We start from the raw sequence: 21,080 nt of genomic DNA on the forward strand, positions 1-21,080 counted from the left end.
AATGAAAGTATGTCGAAGATTTTATTTGACTCATTAACTATGAGGAAATCAGTATGATGGTAAGACTGATTCTGAGACCATTTAAGGAGCTCCTTGTTCTTAGGTACATTAATAAAGAATGTTAACAAAAGATCGCTAGACTAGATACAAAACCAGTGAATGTCCTACAGGGCAATAGACTATAACATTTGGGATTATATTTTATTTTTTCAGCATTTTATCAATGATTTATTTTTTCTTTTTTTAAAATTTTTATTTTATATTGGAGTATAGCTGATTACAATGTTGTGCTAGTTTCAGGTGTACAGCAAAGTGATTCAGTTATACATATGTGTGTGTGTATGTACATATATATTCTATTTCAAATTCTTTTTCGATTTAGGTTATTACAGAATATTGAGCAGAGTTCCCTGTGCTATACAGTAGGTCCTTGTTGGTTATCTCTTTTAAATATAGTAGTGTGTATATGTCAATCCTGAGAAATACTGTGTATCTTTAACAGGCAAAACTCTCCAAGGTAACTTGTAACTTTACTATATTTGGGATCTTTATTCAGTTGTCAACAGTGAATCAGACAAAGCACATTTCCCTTAAATAATTCTTGAGAGGGCATGTTAAACAATTGCCACGCATGACTTTGATAGAATGTGACTGCCTTTTGGTCTGATTTTCAAGTTGTGGATAATTTTTCTTAACATTAGAAGACGTAAGTAATTTTTTAGGATTTTCCAGCTAGTAGTAATGAATTGAGTCTATACGGAGGTATCCCTCTTCAAATATCCACGCTGAAATGAGCCATGTAGCTAGTTTATGGAGAGACATCAAAGCAGCGTCCTTTGGATTACATTACCATTTTTCTGCCTTTATATAAAATCTGACCTTGTTTTTCCAGTTGTTTTATGTTTGGTTTTTTTTTTTTTTGCTGTTGTTTTTTTGTTTACCAAAGCATTTATAAACCACTTAAAATTAAGAGCTACCCCTCCTCTTTTGTTTTCCCAAAAGAACCTGGGCACCCCAACGTGATTAATAAGTAGTGTGTGATTCATTAACCACTTGCTATGATTGCCTCTGAAACGAAGGCTCTGGAAACCCAGATAAAAATCTGATTTTTTAGAATTTGTAGCCACTGTTTACTCAGTAAGACTTCTTCCTTGACCTACAGGATTTTTATTTTGTAATTGTTGCTGTTACTTTAGGACATTGCAGTTGCCAAACCTGGAAATTGCAATTGTTAATGGTCTTCTATTTTTAGAATGGTAATCTTGAGCTCTTAAGGTTTGGCAGAAGCTCCAGTTCTCTCTAAATGGCACCTTGTTGAGCCTCATGTAACTGACTGCAGATTTGGTCTGACTGTTTACCTTGCTGGTGAGTTAATCTTGAGGAGAGACTTCAGTGTTAGGTGTAGTGAATAAATGAAAAATAGCTGTGTGGTTGGCTAATGTTCCAATAAAGCATTAGGACACCTGTCTATGTTTAAGGGGGTAGGCCCCTATTGTGTAAAGGTAACTTGGCAGAAAACTTAATTAGCCAATCAGATAGTTGATTCTAGGAACTCAAACTAGATGCGAGAGTACAGTTTTGCTTTTTGGTGAGAGAAAGGGTCTGATTTTTGCTGGATTCAATAAAAGGAAAAGTAAACCAAAATTTATAGGCACTATAATAAGCACTTTGCATGGATTATCTCACCAAATTCTGTGAGCTGGATTCTGTTGTTACCCCCGTTTTACAGGTGAGGAAACTGAGGTCCAGAGAGGTCAAGCGAACTAATCAGAATTCACAGCCAGTAAGAGAGCTAAGATTAGACCCAGGCCATCTGATTATCAGCCTTCTCTTGTGAAGGTTAGATGATATGGCCTTTCCCAAATGATGCTGGGAAAGAGAAAGCACATGGAAAATTCACCCAAATCTTGCTTTCTAGCATCAGTTCTAACATTAAGAGTCTTTGCATCTCTGAACATCTCATCTGTGTGGACCTCCATTTCCCTTTGTAAAATAAAGGGTTGAAACAATTTGGATTGGATGGTCTCTGGGGTTCCCTCCTCCTCTAAAGTTCTTTGATTCTATAACTGTGTCCTGACCTTAGAGGTGCCCATGCTCCCTTCCCCACAGACAGACACACTGCTTCCCAAGGCAAAAATTGAATCCTCCTGAAAGTACCCATTGCAGTTTGATGCTAAACTCCGGATTCTACCACATCTATTATTTACAGCAGTCCCTCAGGAATACACAGTACTTTTAAAATCTGGCAAGCCAGTTCTTTAAAATAAGTTGCTAGCGGGATATGATTTTGGAAGTAAAATATTAATACCCCCCAAACAGAAAAGGATAAAACTCAAAATAAATGAGGCTTTCTCTTTAAATCATCGTTTTCTACAATGTTACCTTGACAACTTAGCTTTGGCTCTTTAGAGAGGGGGCTGTCAGTGTAGGAGAAGAGGGGTGTCCTCTTTGTATCTTTAGAAATTTCCTCTGCGTTTTATGGAAAGAGGAAATCTCAAAGGTAGACTACGCGATCCAGCAGCATGTACAGGGGACATCTTGATGGAGGGTCATCCAGAAGTAATCACAGGTGCAGAGAATTACGACACATTCTGATTAAAGTTACCTTCTTTTCTCCTTTCTATTTCCCGTAACCACAGCACACATTGCAACAGCCTGCAAAATGTTACATTTGGGGACCAGCGCGCTTAGAGAGCAGAGAGCCACAAAAGTGCCTGAAAAATAATTGCATTATTTTTAGTGGCGGCAGTAAGAGATGCACACGTCAGGTTGAGGGGACAACTCAGAAGTACTGAACCAATCTGGAAATGCTAAAAATATTGTTCCCCCTCCAGCAATTGATCCTTTGAGCAAAGACAGAGGCACTGGCAGGGAGGAAGGTCAAATGAGAATTCCCATCTCTCAGCTGTAATAGGCTCGTTATCAGGACTGGCAAGAGTTGGGTTGGGGTGAGGGGCTAACGGGGGTCAGCTGGGGGCTGTCAGCACAAGGAGGAAGTTGGCAAAGGGCGGCATGGAGCAGGGGAAGGAGACTCAGCTCCAGCATCGAGCGCCACAGAGCAGAGGCCGCGTGGAGAATGACTGAGAAATCAGTATTAGTTCTAGAAGCCGTTGCCTTTGTGGTTGTGTGAGCCCAGCAGCCCCCATGGGCGCTGGGGCAGGGGAGCGAGTCTGTGCCTGACACACGTGTTTCCCATTGAGAGCTGAAGCCGGCCCAGTAGGTGGGAGTTGGCCTGACAAAGGCGTATTGAAGTACAGGCAGAGTACGGTTTCAAAGCAGTCCGAAAAAGCACGGGAATGCTGTTCAGGAAATTCTTCAGGCATGGGCAGGGACTTGGCTGCAACTCTGCAGTTGGAAAATCTGACTGGGGCAGCTTCTGAACACAGGCTGGGCCTGCTCAGCCTCTGCAGGCCGAGCGGCCGCCCCCTTCCAGCCTCTCCACACGCGTCTGGATCGCAGGGGATTCTCTTCATTCGCTTTGTGAAGCAGAGGAGAGGTAGGGAACTGCTCAGTTCTTGCATTTTTTGCAGGCTTTCTTTTCGCTTTCTAAGCCTGCTGTTTGTTTGCAAGTACTCTGTGTGTCTGTGTGTGTGTATGGGGGGGCGTGGGGAGGTTGGGTGTATGTGTATGAACAAGTTAGAACTCCATCACTTCAACATTTGGTGTGGGGTTGTCTGTCATCTTTTCCTCCCTCAGCCCCCTTCAAGAGGTGATTTTCGGCCGTACGCTTTGGAAAGTTAGGGTTAAGCTGGCAACACGACTGTGAAAAAGAAAAGTATGTGAACTCTTGTATTGTCACCCTGCTCCAACAGTCTGCAACTTTTCTGTGGGGAAGGACAGTTCGCTGGCAGGAAATATAATTTTAGATGAAAGTGTCTGTGTTCTTTGCTTTATGAGAATTTGGAGAGGGACGTTTTTAGCAGAAAATGGCTCTCATTTTAGAGGAAATCGGCGTTTGAAGTTTCTATTTTGGATCACACTTTCAGAGTGTAGGAACAGATACGTGTATATGAGTTCCTGGCATCTTTTATTATTATGTGGGATTTTTGACTGTCATTAAGGAGCTCCGTGATATATTTGCCTAGAAATATGCTGGATACAACATTTGTAATTCTGTTTCTAGAATAATTTTCAATTTTTTCTGAATTGCAGAAGTAACTGGCAGTTCTTCCCTCAAAAAAAAAAAATACTTCTGTGTTTTATGAAGTATAGACAACTAAAGAGTCACAGAAAACAGTAATTTACTCAAAATCATTGTTAAAAGACAGACATATAATACTGTGAATTTTATTTCATGGATCAATTGATGTTATTTTACACCTTACTGAAAAGAGTGATTTTTTTTTAAGAAATCAAATTTTGTATAATTCTTTTTCATACATATCAACTCTAATGCAATACAGATTTTTACCCCTCCCCCGAAAGCTATATCTTATTCTATACTTAACACTTGGAAAATACGTAGCGTAATATAATTGCACTTAAGAACACTGTTCAGCTCTGAAAGAGCTGGACTCAGCCTCACTACAGCTTTGTGATTACTGGCAGAGCCATCAGCGGCAGCAATGGTGTTTTCTAAAGGGGCCTTGGCCACGAGTCTGGCTGGGGAAACAGATGAATGAATGGGTTCTTGGCTACTTCTTGAATAGCAGAAGAGTGGCTAGAACTCTCAGGGTGGACCTAAATAAAATAGGGGTGCATTGACTTTGCTTCTAAAATCTCTCAACAAGTAGCTGATAGTAGAGAGTTAGATGAATGGGTGAATAAAGAGGGGGGGGGCTGGACTTTTTCATATCTTTGTCTGCGTAAGACCTACGATAAGTGCGCAGGCATTGTGTTCTGTTGGTGGCAAGTCAGCCCTCTCAGCCAGCAATTTTATTTTCTCCACAGTTTTGCACTTGGAGGAGGGAATTAGGAAGTAAGTGACTGGAAGCAGGAATTCTTATTCTGAGAGATGGCACACAAATATTTTCTTCATGAATGCCATCTTTGGGTTGGGTTGGGATGAAGAGGGTTTGGGAACTGTTGGACATGGGATAAGATAGGACAGACGGTGACTACACTTGGGTTGCCTATGGAGTGAGCAAGATGCCAAGAGATTGGGAAACAACATGAACCACAGCCAAACATACTGCCAGTGAAAAAGGAGACTGTGAGCTCTAATTTCATACTCCTCTAAATTTAGTGTGCGTTGAGCCTTGAGCAGAGCAGGCGTGAAATAGCAACTTCAGGTTGCAGGGGTACGAACAGCATTGCCTGAAACTTGGAAGAAAGTCTATAGTTGCCCTGTTTTAGAAGTATACGAGGGGAAAATCAGGTTCCCTGGACATTTAAAAAGGAAAAACAAAGAGGGGTGTGGGAGGGTAGAGAAGAAGAAATCCAAGGCAGAGGTACAGGCTACAGGGAGGGAGGAGTGGCCACACCACAAACTGGGCAGCAGGGGCAGAGGGAGATCTGTGCACAGGAATGAAACATACATACTAGAATAGCAAAGCCCAGCGGGCACTGATTGGTTCACCTTGAAGTGTGTGGCTAAACCATGGCCTCAGTGAGGAGAATGGGTTTACCCTCTTCACAATAGAAGACCCCACGGTCAGTCTGCCCCACTGTGCCTTCTGGAAGCAGTCAGAAAGCACATTTTGTAAGAATGGCATCGCCCAAGGGTTCAGATTTCGTAAGTGAGGAGGGAGCAGGCTCCTGAGGCCTTATTTTTAACCCATGTTTGTTCCATCCAGAGATACTCTGCTGGGAGTGATGAGTGAAGGGACCAGGTGGAGATGGGGGAGGGATGGCAGTGAACATAGCTTGTTCTAGGCCCTGCCCGCATACACTTCATCCTTAAGACAAACGTTTGAAAAGGAATATAGAATGATACGTGTGCTTTATTTTAATGCATGAATTTATTTAATTTTATTTCTTTTTTTAATTTTTAAAAACCTTCAGGGGCACGTACCGCATTGTTGGTGGAAGCATTTAATATTAATTTCATAAGGTGAGGAGGTTCATGGAATTATGGATTTGACCATCTGGAAGGGATTAGGGCCATCCTGTAGTCCAGAATTTCTTGAGTTGGGTAATATAAAGACTCCTTTTAACAGGGTGAGGGAAAAGATCCACGCCCCCATTGTTGATTTAACTGCTTTTATTATACTGCAATTTAAATATGTGCAAACCAAAAATACCCACCTAGGTAATCACCTCTCTATTTTAATCATTCTTTAGCATCTATAAGACTAAAATAAATTTATGAATTAAATGCAAAGTAAAGTAATAGTATTCAGATGATCAACATTGTTATTTTAGGTAGAAGATGCTTTACTGGAATTTAATAAGGCCTCACCATGAACATGGGACTGACAGTTATCTGGAGATTATTTTGGTTCTAGACACTCATACTCTTATATCCTGGATATAGACTTGATTCTTCCATGACTATTTTTCTCTTCAAATGTACCTTCATTTGCATGCCATGATGTCCCTTGATCTGCACCTTGAAGGAATGTTTCATTTTGTATTATATTACACTCTGCTCCTTTTTCTATTCATGACAATTAGAATCAAATCACTTATTGCCAACATGATTGTACACTGAATACAAATGCAGACACCAGAACTGCATGGTAGTAGCCATAGGTCATGAATTGGATCTGCGTTTCCTAGGACAAAATTTGGGTAAATAAAATAAGTACATCAAAAGAAAAGAGAAAGAAAAGCACAAGAACAGATTTGGCAGAGAACTCTCAGAGTCCTGAGAAAATCTGAGAATCCCTGCTGCCTTGGAGACACTACCTTAAGAGGTACCGATTTTGGCCAGTTCTGGTTCCATGGAAGAACCTCTACAGGAAATAGGAAGGAATGGCTCTGGAAACACTCCATCCATTTTTCTAAATAGCACAGCCACTTTTATTTGTTTCATATATTGGGATTTTGCAAGAGATTTCATTTGAAAAGAGAGTTTTAATGCTGTATCAGTAAAGATTGCATTTGGCTGCAAGTAATAGAAATCGTGCTCATAGAGTCGGAAAGTATAAAGCCTTACCTTTTGTGCATATAGACGTAGACTACACCTGGACAGTCCAGGACTGCTGCGGCAGCTGAGCGACGTCCCTAAAGACCAGTTTCCTTCCTGCTCCACTGTCCATTTGTTCATCTCCATGTGTCATGTTCAAGTCAGGACAAAGGTGGCAGGACATGAAGGGGGAAAATACTTCTCCTCATGAGGCTTTGCCCCTTTAATCAGGAAGGGACACCCTCCCACATAAAGTTCCCCTCACTTCTCAGAATCCACACCCAGAACTGGGTCATGTGCCTACTGGCCCCATGCAGTTTCATTACCAGGATGGGTGGAGGTCCTCTGGGTATGGAATAGGAGCCCACAGATTCAGATCAAGAGTTCTAGCACTGTTCTAAGAGTCCATTGCTTCTATTTCAAAGAAGTGAACACTGAGACTAGAAAAGATGGGTTACCTGTCTAGAGAACATAGGCGTTCGGAGACAATGGCAGTGCTTCTTGTTCCTTGACTCTGAGTCTGGAGTGGACTACTTGTTATGTGTGTTGGCTTAATAATGAGAGCTGAGTGATACTTTGGAAGCCATGCTAGAGAAAGTAACGTAATGGAGTCTTAGTACTAGAAGGGCCCTCAGAAATCACCTGGTTCCATGGTTTCTCAAAACCTCCTGAATCAGAATTTCTGAGATTAGAGTTGGGGAATCCCTCTATTTTTAAAAACTCCCCAAGTGATTCTGTTGAAGCCAACCAGACACTGGTCCACAGAACTGAGTTGGTTTAATACTGTTGGAGCTAAATCGTTATTTACTACAACAGTGCCATTTATAGCATCACTGACAGATGTCAGCCAGATGTGTCAGTAATTCGTTCAGTGATGGAGAACCTCACTGTGCTGCGAGGCAGCTTGGGGCATTGTTTCTCATCTCCAGCCCCTCAGATTGGGCCAAATTTGCATCTCTGTACTTTGTAACCCATGGCCATTGTCATATTCTCTTAAGGCACATTTGAGGGTGGTAGGAGGACCTGGTACAGAAGTGAGGTGAAGAGAGGGAGTAAGGGTAGCGGGGGTCAGAAGTCTTGGGATAGGCTCTGGGTCCACTAAGAGCTGGCTCTCAGTCTTTCCATCTGTAAAATAGGATGAGATGCCTGTAAAGTGTCTTCTCTTTCTCATTTTCTATGCTTTTTGTTATTCTCAAGCTCTCCCGTTTCTTTATGAATGCCTTGAACTATTTCATCTCTCCCTAATCTTTTCCTGCACTTTTCTTTTTACCCTTCCCTGAACACACTCCAAGTAACCTCCTTCTGACAAAAATACTGTTCCCTGAATTCAATCCCACTCATCTGACAAGGGCGTGTTCCATGAACAGGACACTACATCTGTGAACCAAAGGGGCAGAGGGTGATTGTAAGTGAGAAGCAGCCCAGTAAGAGAGAAGAGAGAAGGGTGGGATGATCTTGTAGCAGAAGGAGAGTGATTACATTGTGAAGTGAGCCCAGGCTGTGAGGCATACAGACCTGGACTGTGACCCTGGCTGTGTGACCTTGGATGAGTTACACCCTCTTGGTGAGCCACAATTGTATCATCTTTAAAATGAACATGGTAGCATCTCCCTCGTAGTATGTTGTGAGCTTGTGCTTAGACTGCCCTTAGCATGGTGCCTTGCACACAGTAAGGACTTAAGTATGTCAGATGTATATGCTTAACATTATCTCAGCGTGAGGCAAACTGACAAAGAATGAAATAGGCAGATCAAATGATAAAATGAAACACTGAGACAGTCAGCAGAGGAGGGTTTTATGCTGAGTGATCCAGGTTACTTTTTCTTTGTTGCCTTAATTTCTCTGAAGATTCCACTGTCCTTTTTCTTTCACCTTTGCTGCCACACAGAAAGGTGGTCATGTTTCTTATGGTTTCAGATTCCTTTTGTCAAGTGTGAACTGCCTTCTGTAAAGGAAGCCATGTAAGCTGTGGCCTATTGAACAGGTCTGCAGGACTGGGGGAGGGACGTATCACCACGGTTCACTAAGTGTATAAATCCTGTGAGATTGATTTGCTCAAAGTCTTTGCTGGTGGTTGTCCTAATGGAGCTCCGGGTGCGTAGGCAGATATGGAAGCGATGGCTTTATTCTTCTTTTTAACCAGTAATGCAGTGGCACCTATGACGGTGAGCACAGTTTCCTGATAAAAACCATTTTGCCGGGGATTAGAAATTTCCTCCTTGTTCAGACCACAGTCCTTTGCCAAGGTGACAGGATCGGACTCTCTAGTGATTTCCCTGACTTCTAAATAATATATTTCGGAATTCCTGGAAACCAGGGTCAAAATATTTAAGCACTGAAACTATTCTCATAAAGCTCAGAGTAAATAGATAAGTAAGTAAATAAACATCAGAGAGAGCTCCTTGCTCCAAGCAAGTCATTCCACACCACGCTGTTGTCTCCACTCCAACTGGGTTTGTGGTCCTGGGCCAGTGTAGTCAATGAAAGAAGGTGCTTCAAGCCTAGAGATGCCTGTCCTTTGCTTCCTTTTCTTACCTGTAGTTGTCTTCTCTCCTCTCTAGTGTTCTCTACTCCTTCTAGCTCTTTCCTTCTGTGTTTTTATTCCATGCCCTCTTCCTGTTGCCAGTTTCTTTTTTCTCTTATATTTGTTCAAGATGTTTACCAAAGTCATCGGCTTCCCTCAGTGGGCAGGAGGGTTGGCAGGAGACCAGAGTCTGGACAGCAGAACTTTTACCATGCGATGATAGACCTCACCTCCTGGGCTGGCTGTGACCTTCAGAGGTTTGTGGGCTCCTTTCTGTTGCTGATGAAGCTAATCCTGGTGTTTCCCAAGCCGTGGATGCAAACACCTCGTCACAAACTGGCAATCCAGGGCTGGCCTGTGGACACATTTTGACTCATGAAGTGTTTTTTAAAAATCGACTTAGTTACAAAGCATTTACATGTACTGAGATGTTATGTACAAATTTAGATATCTCGATTATCTAGAAAAAACTGCAGAAGGGTATCCCTGGTCTGATTTCTCATAGTGTAGCAGTTGGGGGGATTTGGGCAGCGCCTGTTGCTTTAAGAGGGCACATGTCCACTTCATTCAGTGACCCCCACCTGCCTAATCTGATATCAGTAAGCTCTCAATAGGGTGTCTCATCTGAACCACAGGATATAGAAAATGATTCGAGTGACCATTTTTTCAATTCTTCCAAGGGTGGTACGTATAGCACCATTCTAGATGCATTAGAGAGAAGTTAGGACATCATGTCTGACTTCTCTCAGAGGACACTGTAGAGATGGGCTAAGTGTCCACTAGGAAGAAATGCAGTAGAACAGTATGGTGGCCAAGAGCGTGGGTCTCAGAGTTAGACGTTCCTTGGAATCAGCGCCTCATAGAATTGTACTTAGGATTAAAATTTTCAAATGTGCTAGAAATCAAAACAGTCACTGCCTTTGGGGATGGGGATTGATGAGGAAGGGGCATGAGGGAACTTTCTAGGGTGATGGAAAGGTTCCCTATCTTGACTGAATATTTTTTACACAGATGTACAGATTTGTAAAACTCGAGCTGTGTAGTGAATATCTGTGTATTTCAGTAGGAGTAACTTATAACTCAGTAAACATATATACATATGTTCATGTGTACATACAGACATATGTGAAGGCATGCAAAGTGCATAATAACTTTTAGCTGTTATTGTTTTCCTGCTTTCTGGACACTTTAATTTAAAAAAAAAGAAAAAGAAATAGGGCTTCCCTGGTGGCGCAGTGGTTGAGAGTCCGCCTGCCGATGCAGGGGACACGGGTTCGTGGCCCGGTCCGGGAGGACCCCACATGCCGCGGAGCGGCTGGGCCCGTGAGCCACGGCCGCTGAGCCTGCGCGTCCGGAGCCTGTGCTCCGCAACGGGAGAGGCTGCAACAGTGAGAGGCCCGCGTACCGCAAATAAATAAATAGGTAGGTAGGTAGGTAGGTAGATAGATAGATAGATAGATAGATAGATAGATAGATAGATAGATAGAAGGAAAGAAATAACTTGACTAAAAATGAGATGAAGAGATTTTCCCTTCAGACCACAGATTTCCCTGCAAGCATTTGAGAGCACAGGTAACAGCTAAAGATCCTTGCCAAACACAGTTGTCAAAGGAGAATCTACTGGACCAATGCTAATTTTATGGAACTATTGAATCACTATAGAAGGATGTGCTTAATTTGTTGTAACTGTTTTTCATGATGCTGTAAAAATGTATGGGTTTCAGAGACATATCAAAAATGGTTTATTACCTGGGAAAAAACGCCTATACTTAGAGTAACATGCACCCTGGCTGAAATATAGTAGTCCCTCAATAAGTTTATGAAGAATTGTCTTAAAATTACTATCCATGTTGAGAAATTCTAGCTAAAACTGTTACCAAAACAAGTTCCTAATTAGTAATCACACTATTCTGACTAAGTGTGTACACATATCTGGAAACATTTAACACAAGAATTGGAACAGAGTTTTCACCCAGGCACTCTGGGTTCAAATTCTTGCTATGTCTTTAACAAGCTGAATGACTTCGGGTAGGTCGCTTAAGCTTTCTGTTTCTCAGTTGCCTCAACTGTAAAATCAGGATAGTACTAGCACCTGCCTCATAATTATATGTCTGTGACAATTAAATAAGTTCAGTATAGTGTTTAGAACAGGGTCTGGCACATGGTAACCACTACGCAAGTATTTATCAACAGTTTTGTATTCTTTGTGTTAGGAAACGTGGTTTTGTTGTGATTTGCCTTTGGGTATTGTTCAAAAGGCATGTGTATGGTGGTTGATGAAAGTGGTGTCAAACAGGAGTTTCAGTTGAAAAGACTGAAGCCTGGAATTCGTGGGAAACATGCTGTTTTTCAGTTTTAGCAGACTTTGGTCTTGGGACTAAAGTCTCCCTGAACCTAGTTTTCTCATCTGTTAAATCATGACTTGATATTGTCCATGTCCTCTCCAAGCTTTGTGTCTCATTCTCTGATCTTAAGTGTTTGAGTCATGTTCATTATTATTTTATTACACAGCTTGGTCCCCAAGTCACAGAAGCACTGTAGAGGCCCGACTGCGATTGTCATCATCTGGTTCTGGGCAGTATCATCCATGGGGATGTAAGAAGCCCCGGTTTTGTACAACACAGGGTAGCTGAAAACAATCTGTCGCTCCTATTAAGAAAGCTGGTTATAGACGAGGCCACAATGGGTAGATGCAGTGCCCTTTGCATGTGAAAGTGACACTATTAAATTTGCTCTCAGTGTTTGAAATCATTTTTCCTGTTCAGGGTGTCCAGTTTACATTCTTTCCTGGTTTTCAACTTACAGTGTCAAGGACCACGTTTAGAATGATGTCTGAGTGTTACGCAAAGCCAGATCTCCCTGACTCTCCAGGTTCCTTCCAGTCTGCTCAGGTATTATTGTACTTTCTCCACGAGGTCAGCCTCTCTCATGCTCTTATACGTGGAACCTGCCCAGCTCTTCACCTGCTACCACTGTTGATCTGCCTTTTCCTGTCTTTTTTGTTTTTTTGCTCTTTTACCCGTAACCCCCATTGTCTTATGACAGAAGTTTCAAACATAATTTTCATGTTGATTATCTGTCTCTCCCATCGCTGCCTCCTGTCACTGCCATGAGATTAGGGACCGGTGGGTTTGCTCTCTGATGTGTCCAAATGCCTGTAATAGTGCCATGAGAGGACCTGAGGAAAACAGAGTTATCAGGTGGTAGCAGTGTATATGCCCTTTTTAAATGCGTCTCATACTAAATATACCTAAATGGTCATTCTAAACACCTTGCATCTTTTTTTTTTAACATCTTTATTGGAATATAATTGCTTTACAATGTTGTGTTAGTTTCTGCTGTATAACAAAGTGAATCAGCTATACATGTACATATATCCCTATATCTCCTTCCTCTTGCGTCTCCCTCCCACCCTCCCTATCCCACCCCTCTAGGTGGTCAAAAAGCACCGAGCTGATTTCCCTGTGCTGTGCGGCTGCTTCCCACTAGCAATCTGTTTTACATTTGGTAGTATATATATGTCCATGCCACTCTCTCACTTCGTCCCAGCTTACCCTTTCCCCTTCCTGTGTCCTCAAGTCCATTCTTTACGTCTGGTCTGTGTTTTTATTCCTGTTCTGCCCCTATGTTCTTCAGAACCCTTTTTTTTTTTTTTAGATTCCATATATATGCGTTAGCATACGGTATTTGTTTTTACCTTTCTGACTTACTGCACTCTGTATGACAGACTCTAGGTCCATCCACCTCAATTCAAATAACTCAATTTTGCTTCTTTTTATGGCTGAGTAATATTCCATTGTATATATGTGCCACATCTTCTTTATCCATTCATCTGTCGATGGACACTTAGGTTGCTTCCATGTCCTGGCTATTGTAAACAGTGCTTCAATGAACATTGTGGTAAATACCTTGCATCTTATTCAGCGAAAGCTAAGTCTTTGCCTCATTCTGTGTCTACTGGAAGGAAAATTGGGCCTGAATTTGAGTCCAGACCCTAACCAACTTACTACTTAGGAACCCTTGAGAACATCCCTTCATTCCTTAGTACCTCGGTATCTTAATTTATGAAATAGTTTTAATAAGATTGATCCCCCAGAGTGCTGTCAGGAATGTATGAGCTAATGTATCTGAAAATGCCTAGAATAAATATGTATGTGTGTTTCACAAAGATATTTCTGTCTGAAATGACTTCAGCTGACACCTCACACATCTAAATCTCTACGACAGTGAGAATTAATGTTTGTAATTATATTGAAATATCTTCTAATTCATCAGAGATAAATATTTTGAGTTTAAATAGAAGACATATTGAACTTTGGAGGAGAACTTTGATAATAACATCTATAAAACACACACACACACACACACACACACACTCATGCATACCTTAACCTAGCAATTCAGCGTCTCATGGCTTCTCTGAGCGCTCTGTTTGGACATATGTGAAACTTATATGCCCCATTCCTGTGGCTTTAAATAATACTCATATGCAGAAGATTTACACATTTCATTTCTAAGCCGCCTTCCCCCTGAATTCCAGATTCATTTCTATGTGCCTTTGTGACACCACCCCCATGGATTCTTCTGTGCATTTCAAAATCAGTGTGATTTAACAGAGCTCTCTCTCTCCTCTCCTCACACTCCATTTGCCTCCTGCCCCATGAGCCACTATCCTCTCAGTGTTCCCCATCCTGATAAATAGCACCATCATTCGCTCTGCTGCTCATGCCAGAACACTGGCATTCTCCTTGACTCCTGTCCTGCACACACCCTAGGTCTAGGGAATCAGCGAATCCTGTTAGCTCTACTTTCCAGACAGATTCCAAATACAGCAACTGGCCACCTTCTCACTCAACCTCTACCCAAATCTGGGCTACTGTCACCTCTCTTTGGGTGACTTCAGGAGTCACAGGCCCCTGGTTTCTCTACGGGCACTCTTGGCCCCTGCAGTCTATTCCTTACAGAACAGTGAGAGTGATTCCAAAGTGAAAATCTGAGCACTGCTGCACCTTGGTTCTCTGATAGTTACTGTCACAATCAGTGTCTTACTTATGGTTTTACTGTGGCGTATAAGACCCAATGTGCATTCCTTCTGCCTGCACTTCCAAGCTTATTTTCAAACACTCTCCCCCTTGTGTGCTCTGATCTAGCCACACTGTTCTTTGAACATGCCAAGTGAGCCCCTACCTCAGGGCCTTTGCACTTGCTGGTGCTGTTTCCTCTGACTGGAGTGCTACTCCCAGATGTCCTCATGCTTTACTGTCTTGCTCGTTCATGACTTTTTCTCAAATATCTCCACCACAGAGAGGGTTTCCATGACCGTCCTACAGACAGGAGCCTCCCTGGTCATTGCCTGTCCCCTTCTCTGGCTTTACTTTTTTATTCATAAGACTTATCCCAAGAATAAGTATGACAAACTAGATGTTTGTTTATCTGTTTATCATTTCCTCCACTAAAATGTAAGGTCCAAGAGGCAGGGAATCTGTCTTTTACCATTGAATGACTAGTGTCAGCACGTGGTAATACCCGTAAGTATTCATTTGTTTAAATGAGCATTGGTATCAGAAAATTAGTGGAAACAACCTGTGTTCACCACTAAAGAGTTGATTAAGTTAAATATCATGTGCACATACAATTTAAAACTAACTTTAAAAAGAAACAGATTTCTGTATTTTTTGTGGGACTATCACTGAGCTATGTAAATGGACCAACTTAGATGAAGAACAATAAAGAGTGAAAATATGCCCTTCTTTCTGTGAAAAAGAAAAATTTAAATGTGTGCATGTATGCTTTGAATGTATGTATTGGATAAAGGCTGTATGTGTATTGAACATTTCTTTAGGGATAAGAAGAAGGCTGGTAATAGTTACCTCTATGGAGAAAGGCTGAAAGTGTGAATGAAAAAGGTTTTCTTAACTGTATCTTCTTCAGCTCTTTTAAATGCATGCACTTGTCTAATTTTTTGCAGTAAAAACTCTTCAACACTTACATACTCCAATTCTTAAAAAACTAAAAGATGAAATACCTCGCTTTTAAATTAGTCCAAATATTGGTTTAAATAGAACATGCCATTCCTGGACCATTTCATACAAATAGGCATTTACTTTTCTGGATGATTGTTATATCAGAGCTAAAAGTGAGGAGTTTATTACCATTACCATCGAAATTGTGCCAAATGTTAGCTATCCAAGACTGAAGCCTTGTATGGATGGGTGAATGAAAACAACCCTTGAAAAGCAGGTAATTTGAAATCTGAGACCTCAAAATTAACCTGGTAATGGAAAACTATTTACGTGCCAAGATAATCCAAAATGACTTAGATTTACAACAAACTCTAGAAACTGTAATGAACCTGGGAGAGAACATATTCCTGCTATTTATATAAACTGGTTACAGTTGTAGACAGTGATGTAATTCATGTTTACTTTTAAATGTTCTGGAAGTTGTAAGGTGCCGCAGCAGCGTTAACAAACCCTAGCTCACTTGATTTGTATCACTTGTCTTATTTCTAAGTAAGTGAATGTATTTATTAGCCGTGTTAATTCTGTACTCTTCATAACGTAGAAGGCAGAGTATATTTAATCCACAGCTTCTCTCTGCAAAGCCCTCCTTTACCCTTTCCTCTGAGCTCATTCAGTGCCCACCCTGCTGGCCATCCTGCTTAACTGGAGGATGGTCTTAAGGCCGAAATGCTTGCTCTGTCCTCTGCTGGAAAACTTGTTCTACCTCTAGGTCTCGCCTTAATTGTCATTTGGTCAGAATGGCCTTCCATGACCAGTGTGGTTCACCCTCTACTCTGTGTCATGGAACCTTCTCTGTTTCCTTCCTCCCACCTAACTTTAGTTCTAATGGTTTCATCCATTTACTTGTTTACTGTCCATGTCTCTCATTAATATACAAGCTTGATGAAAACAGAAATATCTTACTCTTCCTTTTGAAGACCTAGATATACCCAGGATATGTTGTGGTACCTGGCACATAGTAGATGGTCAAAGATTTTTTTTCTGTTTGAAAAAAAGATTGAGATCGGGGTTTCCTCCACAGCCAAGTCTGTGCTTTGCCATGTTTCTTTGCCCCACGGTATGTAACTGTACAGAGAATTGCAGTCATCACTCCCGTAAGTCCCCTTACGGAACAAGACATTATGAAGCCTAGTGGGTAGAAGAGTCTAGCAAGCCTTAATAAAATGCCTGCCAATGCTTCCTTGTCCTCAACCCTATTAGTAGAGTGGATCATGCCCCATAAAATTTTATAGGCTCCAGAGAAAAATCATCAGGAAACTTGATAGCATTGATGTGTCTTTGGAAGGTTTACTGATTGTTTTTTAATCATCCCTCAAAACATAATGCATTCTTGCACAGCAGACTGGTAATGCAAATACTGTAGCTGTTTCTAGATATCTCTTTTATTTGGGGAGGAAATAAAGAAAACATGTGTTCTCCTCCTGAAGAAGAATCCAGCTGAAACAAAAACACAACGCAAACAGAAAGTGATGGTTTCTAACAGTATTATTCTAGAATAGGTGTTCAGCCTCATGAAATGTGCCAGCTGTGTATGTTTCTACCCCAAGACCTTCCATCATCCTGTTATCAACTGATAAAATGTAGGAAGGAGGGCACTAGAAGATCTTCCAGTAACTATTTGGTACCTACCAGATCTAGGAAGGGGAGTGAACATGGGTATGACCACTTGAGTATGACGAGGCTGGTTTCTGTGTTAAGATGTCAAAGTAGTGGGATTTAACATTTTGAAGGTCAGTGTGGGAGAGCCTTAAGCTGGGCATTTATTGTGACTTCCTAAATTAGAGGGGCAACAGCTACAGGGTCCAGGTACCACTTTGGCTGGGCTTGGCTCAAGGATCTTTGTAAACACGTTATAGAGAGCATGGGCTTTGTACAAATCGTATGGCTTCTGTGACTGAATTTGGACATTTGTGAGGCCGTTGGAAAAACCTTCAGGTAGCAGAGTCACTGAGGTCTTGGTGGTGTGAGCAGTGACAGAAGTGAAACCAGGCCACACAACCTAGGAGGAAGTTTTTCACAAGTCCAAGTCATAAAAATGGGTCCTCTCCTTGAGATTGTCACATTAAGTTAGTGTCAAGGCCTTGATTCTGTAATGCTACATGATCCCAGGTATGAAGATTTGGATGCGTGAGACCATGAGGTTACAGCTCAAAGCCATGCTTTTAAAATGCCCATCCAGAACGACCTTCTTTGGAAATCCCATGTGTGTTATACTTGGCAACTATTTAATTAGCCATGGTTATGGGTGGTTATTATATTATGACATTGCCTTGATGATTGGTGGTTCCTCCGTATTAATGGCAAAGCAACAGAAAGTTTCACTACATTGGTTCTCTGGGAAATATAATCCTATTGCATTTTGTGTGCAAAAAAACAGATTATCTTTAAGTCAACTGGATTTGTTTATGAACAGGTGAACACTGAAAAGAGCCTCATGAAGGAGCAGAGTAATGCTTTGTAGTTAAGCCTACTTAATATCAATATATCATAGTTGCATGTGCCTTAGGAAACGGAGGCACGTTGTGTAAGTTTTCATTCCTTTGCTTCTGATCTTATAGCTGTTTACTTATTACCGGAGGATATGCTCTGCAATTTAGCATTGGCTTGATTTTTATTCATTCACTGAACAAATATATGCAATTGTGTGTGTATATATGTATAATTATACATACACATGCATAATTACATATACTTACATAGATGCATACACACACACACGCATTGTTTAGGTGCCACTAGAGTTCAAAGAAGTTTTAAGTACTTGGAAGAGTTTGGGATATATTCCGAGAGGTGACATATATCACTGTAAAATATGTTGTATGACGCTGTAAGAAGTTCCCTATGACTGATGGAAAATACTGTTGTCTTGTGATTCTTAAGAAGAGAGTGTATTTGCTTAGAAAGATTCTGTTTTCAAATATACATGCCTGGTGCACCGCCACAGATAAAAGTAGGCCTCTTGGGGAGTATATTATACTGATCAAGGTTCACTTTTGCTAAATTATTCAATTTTTGAGAATGCTTTGATGCATGATTGGTATAGAGGGAGGGGGAAAATAAGAGCGTTAATCACATCAAAAGACAAATATTTATTCTGCACCTATTGTGGTCTAGGCATTGCTATACTCTTATAAATCAGATTATGACTCCCTTGTTTCAGATTCTGCCATGGGTTTTCAATGACTTTTCAGTAACATCTGAACTTCTTGCTATAATCTCCAAGGCCCAGCATCATCTGACTCGAGTCAACTTTTCAGCCTCATCTCACTCCCATCTCTGCTTCACTCGTTACAGCCAGTCCCACAGGCCTTGTCTGCATTGGGACACTTGCCTTTGCTTCCCTTCTTCTGCCTGAGATAGTTTTTTTTTTTTTTTTTTGCCCCTACCCTCACCTTGCTGTCTTTTTCTCATCCTTCAAGTCTCAGCATAAATGTTACATCCTTAGAAAGTTCTCTCTAGATGAGTGTATATAAAATACTTTTCATCCTGTGATGCTCTCTTGAACATTACCAGATATATTTCAGTGTAGATACTTCACATGTTTCATTTTGTTTCTAAGCATTTACTGCACATAGTCCCCCCACCACCCAGCCTGTGAGCTTCATAAAGACAAGTTAACTCTTCTTCCTTGTGGTATCTTGAGACCCTTCCCGCGGTATATGGAATTTGATTGACCATCAATAATTATTTGATGAGGGATTAGACGGATGAAAGACATTTAGATAGGTCCAATTTGAGATGGAAACTGGAGTAAAAGTGGTAAGTTGAGTTTAATTCTCATAGAAGTACAAAATGAAAGTATGACACTGGACATTGTCTCTGAGATGGGAGCAAGAGAACGCTAACTCATAATGTGAAGTTGGGAGAAAGAGGCAGAGAGGAGAGTTTGGAAAGACAGACAGTAATCAAAGATAGAGGGAAGAAGCCAGAAGTGTCATGAATATCAAAGAAGGACAAAATTTCCAGGCGAGGAGGGGAAGTTGGCAATGACCAAACACGCAAGGAAAATGGGTGTTAAGAAGAGTGCATTGAATTTTGATCAGGGACGTCACTAGTGATTTTTGAATGGGCCATTTCAGTAGATAGATGAGAGTATGAGGTTTCTAGCATTTGCCAAGGACCTGGAAACCTGGGCATTAATAAGAGTAAAGTTAGGCAACATGTGGAGAGGATTATAAAGGTAAGCTAAGATTCTGTTTAATGCCAAAGAGATTTAAAAACCAAGCACCAAAGGCTGCAAAGAGCATAATATTCAATATACTGCTGCAAGAGGTTAATGGAAATGAAAGCTCCAGGGTAGGAATGCAGTGAAAAAGTGAGGGATGGCAAAGCATACATTTAGGTTACGGGAGGAAGATGGGTAATCCTGTGAGAAATAACACAAGTAGAGGCAAAGATGGCCCAAGGATGTTTTTTTTGTGTTGGATGTAAATTCGCGTTCTTAAAACGTGGTCCTTGGGCCTTTTATATCCAGAATCAGTTTTGGTGCTCGTTAAAAATACAGATTTCTCAGATGCACGCCAGACTTACTGAATTATTCCTTGGCGTGAAGCCTAGGAATCTGCATTTATTGCACTTATTGTTTGCCAGGGTGGCTCTGACACATTCAAAAGTCTGAAAATCCCTCCCAGTGGAACACAGGTAAGTGTACCTCTCATTGAGCTCAGCTAGGCAGTGACGTCTTATGAGGATGTTCCACTGAGGTTTTGATGTACACTTGGGGTTCTTTATGGGAGGGACCAGAGGACTCTCCAGGTTTGGTGAAGCCCGAAGCTTGAACAATTTGTGGGGCTGTTTTAAGGAAAAAACTGAAAAAATTAGAAATACAAACTCAAGTTAAGAAACCATGACTATGTACTTAGAATGAGGAAATTAAATTATTAATTTTTAAAAGCTGACCTATCATAAAATCCAGAAAAAATAATATTAATTAACTATCTGACATACTTTTCCTACAGTTTTTGGTGGCATATCCTTTGATTGCCTCTTCATATGAAGGTGCTACCATTTTCTCTGTAGACAATAGAAAGATAATTGTCTCCTATGCTGATTTCAATAAAATTTTTTTTAAAATTATTGATAGTTGTGAAGCATAAAACATGTAATTTTATGTACAGAATTCAGTCACACGGTGCACACAACTTGAAAACACAAGAATTCTGATTAATTCTCTTTTCCATGATTTCCATAAGAAAAGAAAAACTGCGGGGAACATTTATTTTCTGTGCTGCCTTGAGTATATTCTTGACAGGAGAGAATTTCTGTTTTGACTGGGTGTCAATGAGAATTGAATTCTACACTTGAAATTTTACGTAACTGATGATAAGAAAAAAAATTTCCACCTAGCTTCTGGCTCATCTAGTATCCACGTATTTCTGGTGCTGGCCATCATAGGACACGTTTACATGGCAATGTGTGCTTTGGTCATATACCTTCATGACAGCACGCTTGGTGAGTTGGAGCCAAGGATGGAAGGAGAATTCCTGGAAGACATTCTTATACGAGGGGAGTTAGCATAATGTAC

At 41.0% G+C, this 21,080-nt stretch overlaps 1 protein-coding gene across 1 annotated transcript in view; it reads left to right on the plus strand.

Annotated features, from left to right (window-relative positions):
• The first annotated feature begins 2,843 nt into the window (after positions 1-2,843).
• SGCD (sarcoglycan delta) overlaps positions 2,844-21,080 on the plus strand; it is a 416,585-nt gene continuing 398,348 nt past the window's right edge. Inside the window, exons 1-2 of the mRNA XM_089909613.1 lie at positions 2,844-3,496; positions 3,708-3,709. Of these exons, the coding sequence (XP_089765739.1) occupies positions 3,322-3,496; positions 3,708-3,709 (177 nt within the window). The 5' untranslated portion in view covers positions 2,844-3,321. The remainder of the gene's footprint in view (positions 3,497-3,707; positions 3,710-21,080) is intronic.

The sequence above is a fragment of the Delphinapterus leucas genome, chromosome 3 (assembly GCF_059928025.1).
Source record: "Delphinapterus leucas isolate spDelLeu-1000000601 "Yukka" chromosome 3, BTC_Dleu_Yukka2, whole genome shotgun sequence".
Classification (NCBI taxonomy): domain Eukaryota; kingdom Metazoa; phylum Chordata; class Mammalia; order Artiodactyla; family Monodontidae; genus Delphinapterus; species Delphinapterus leucas.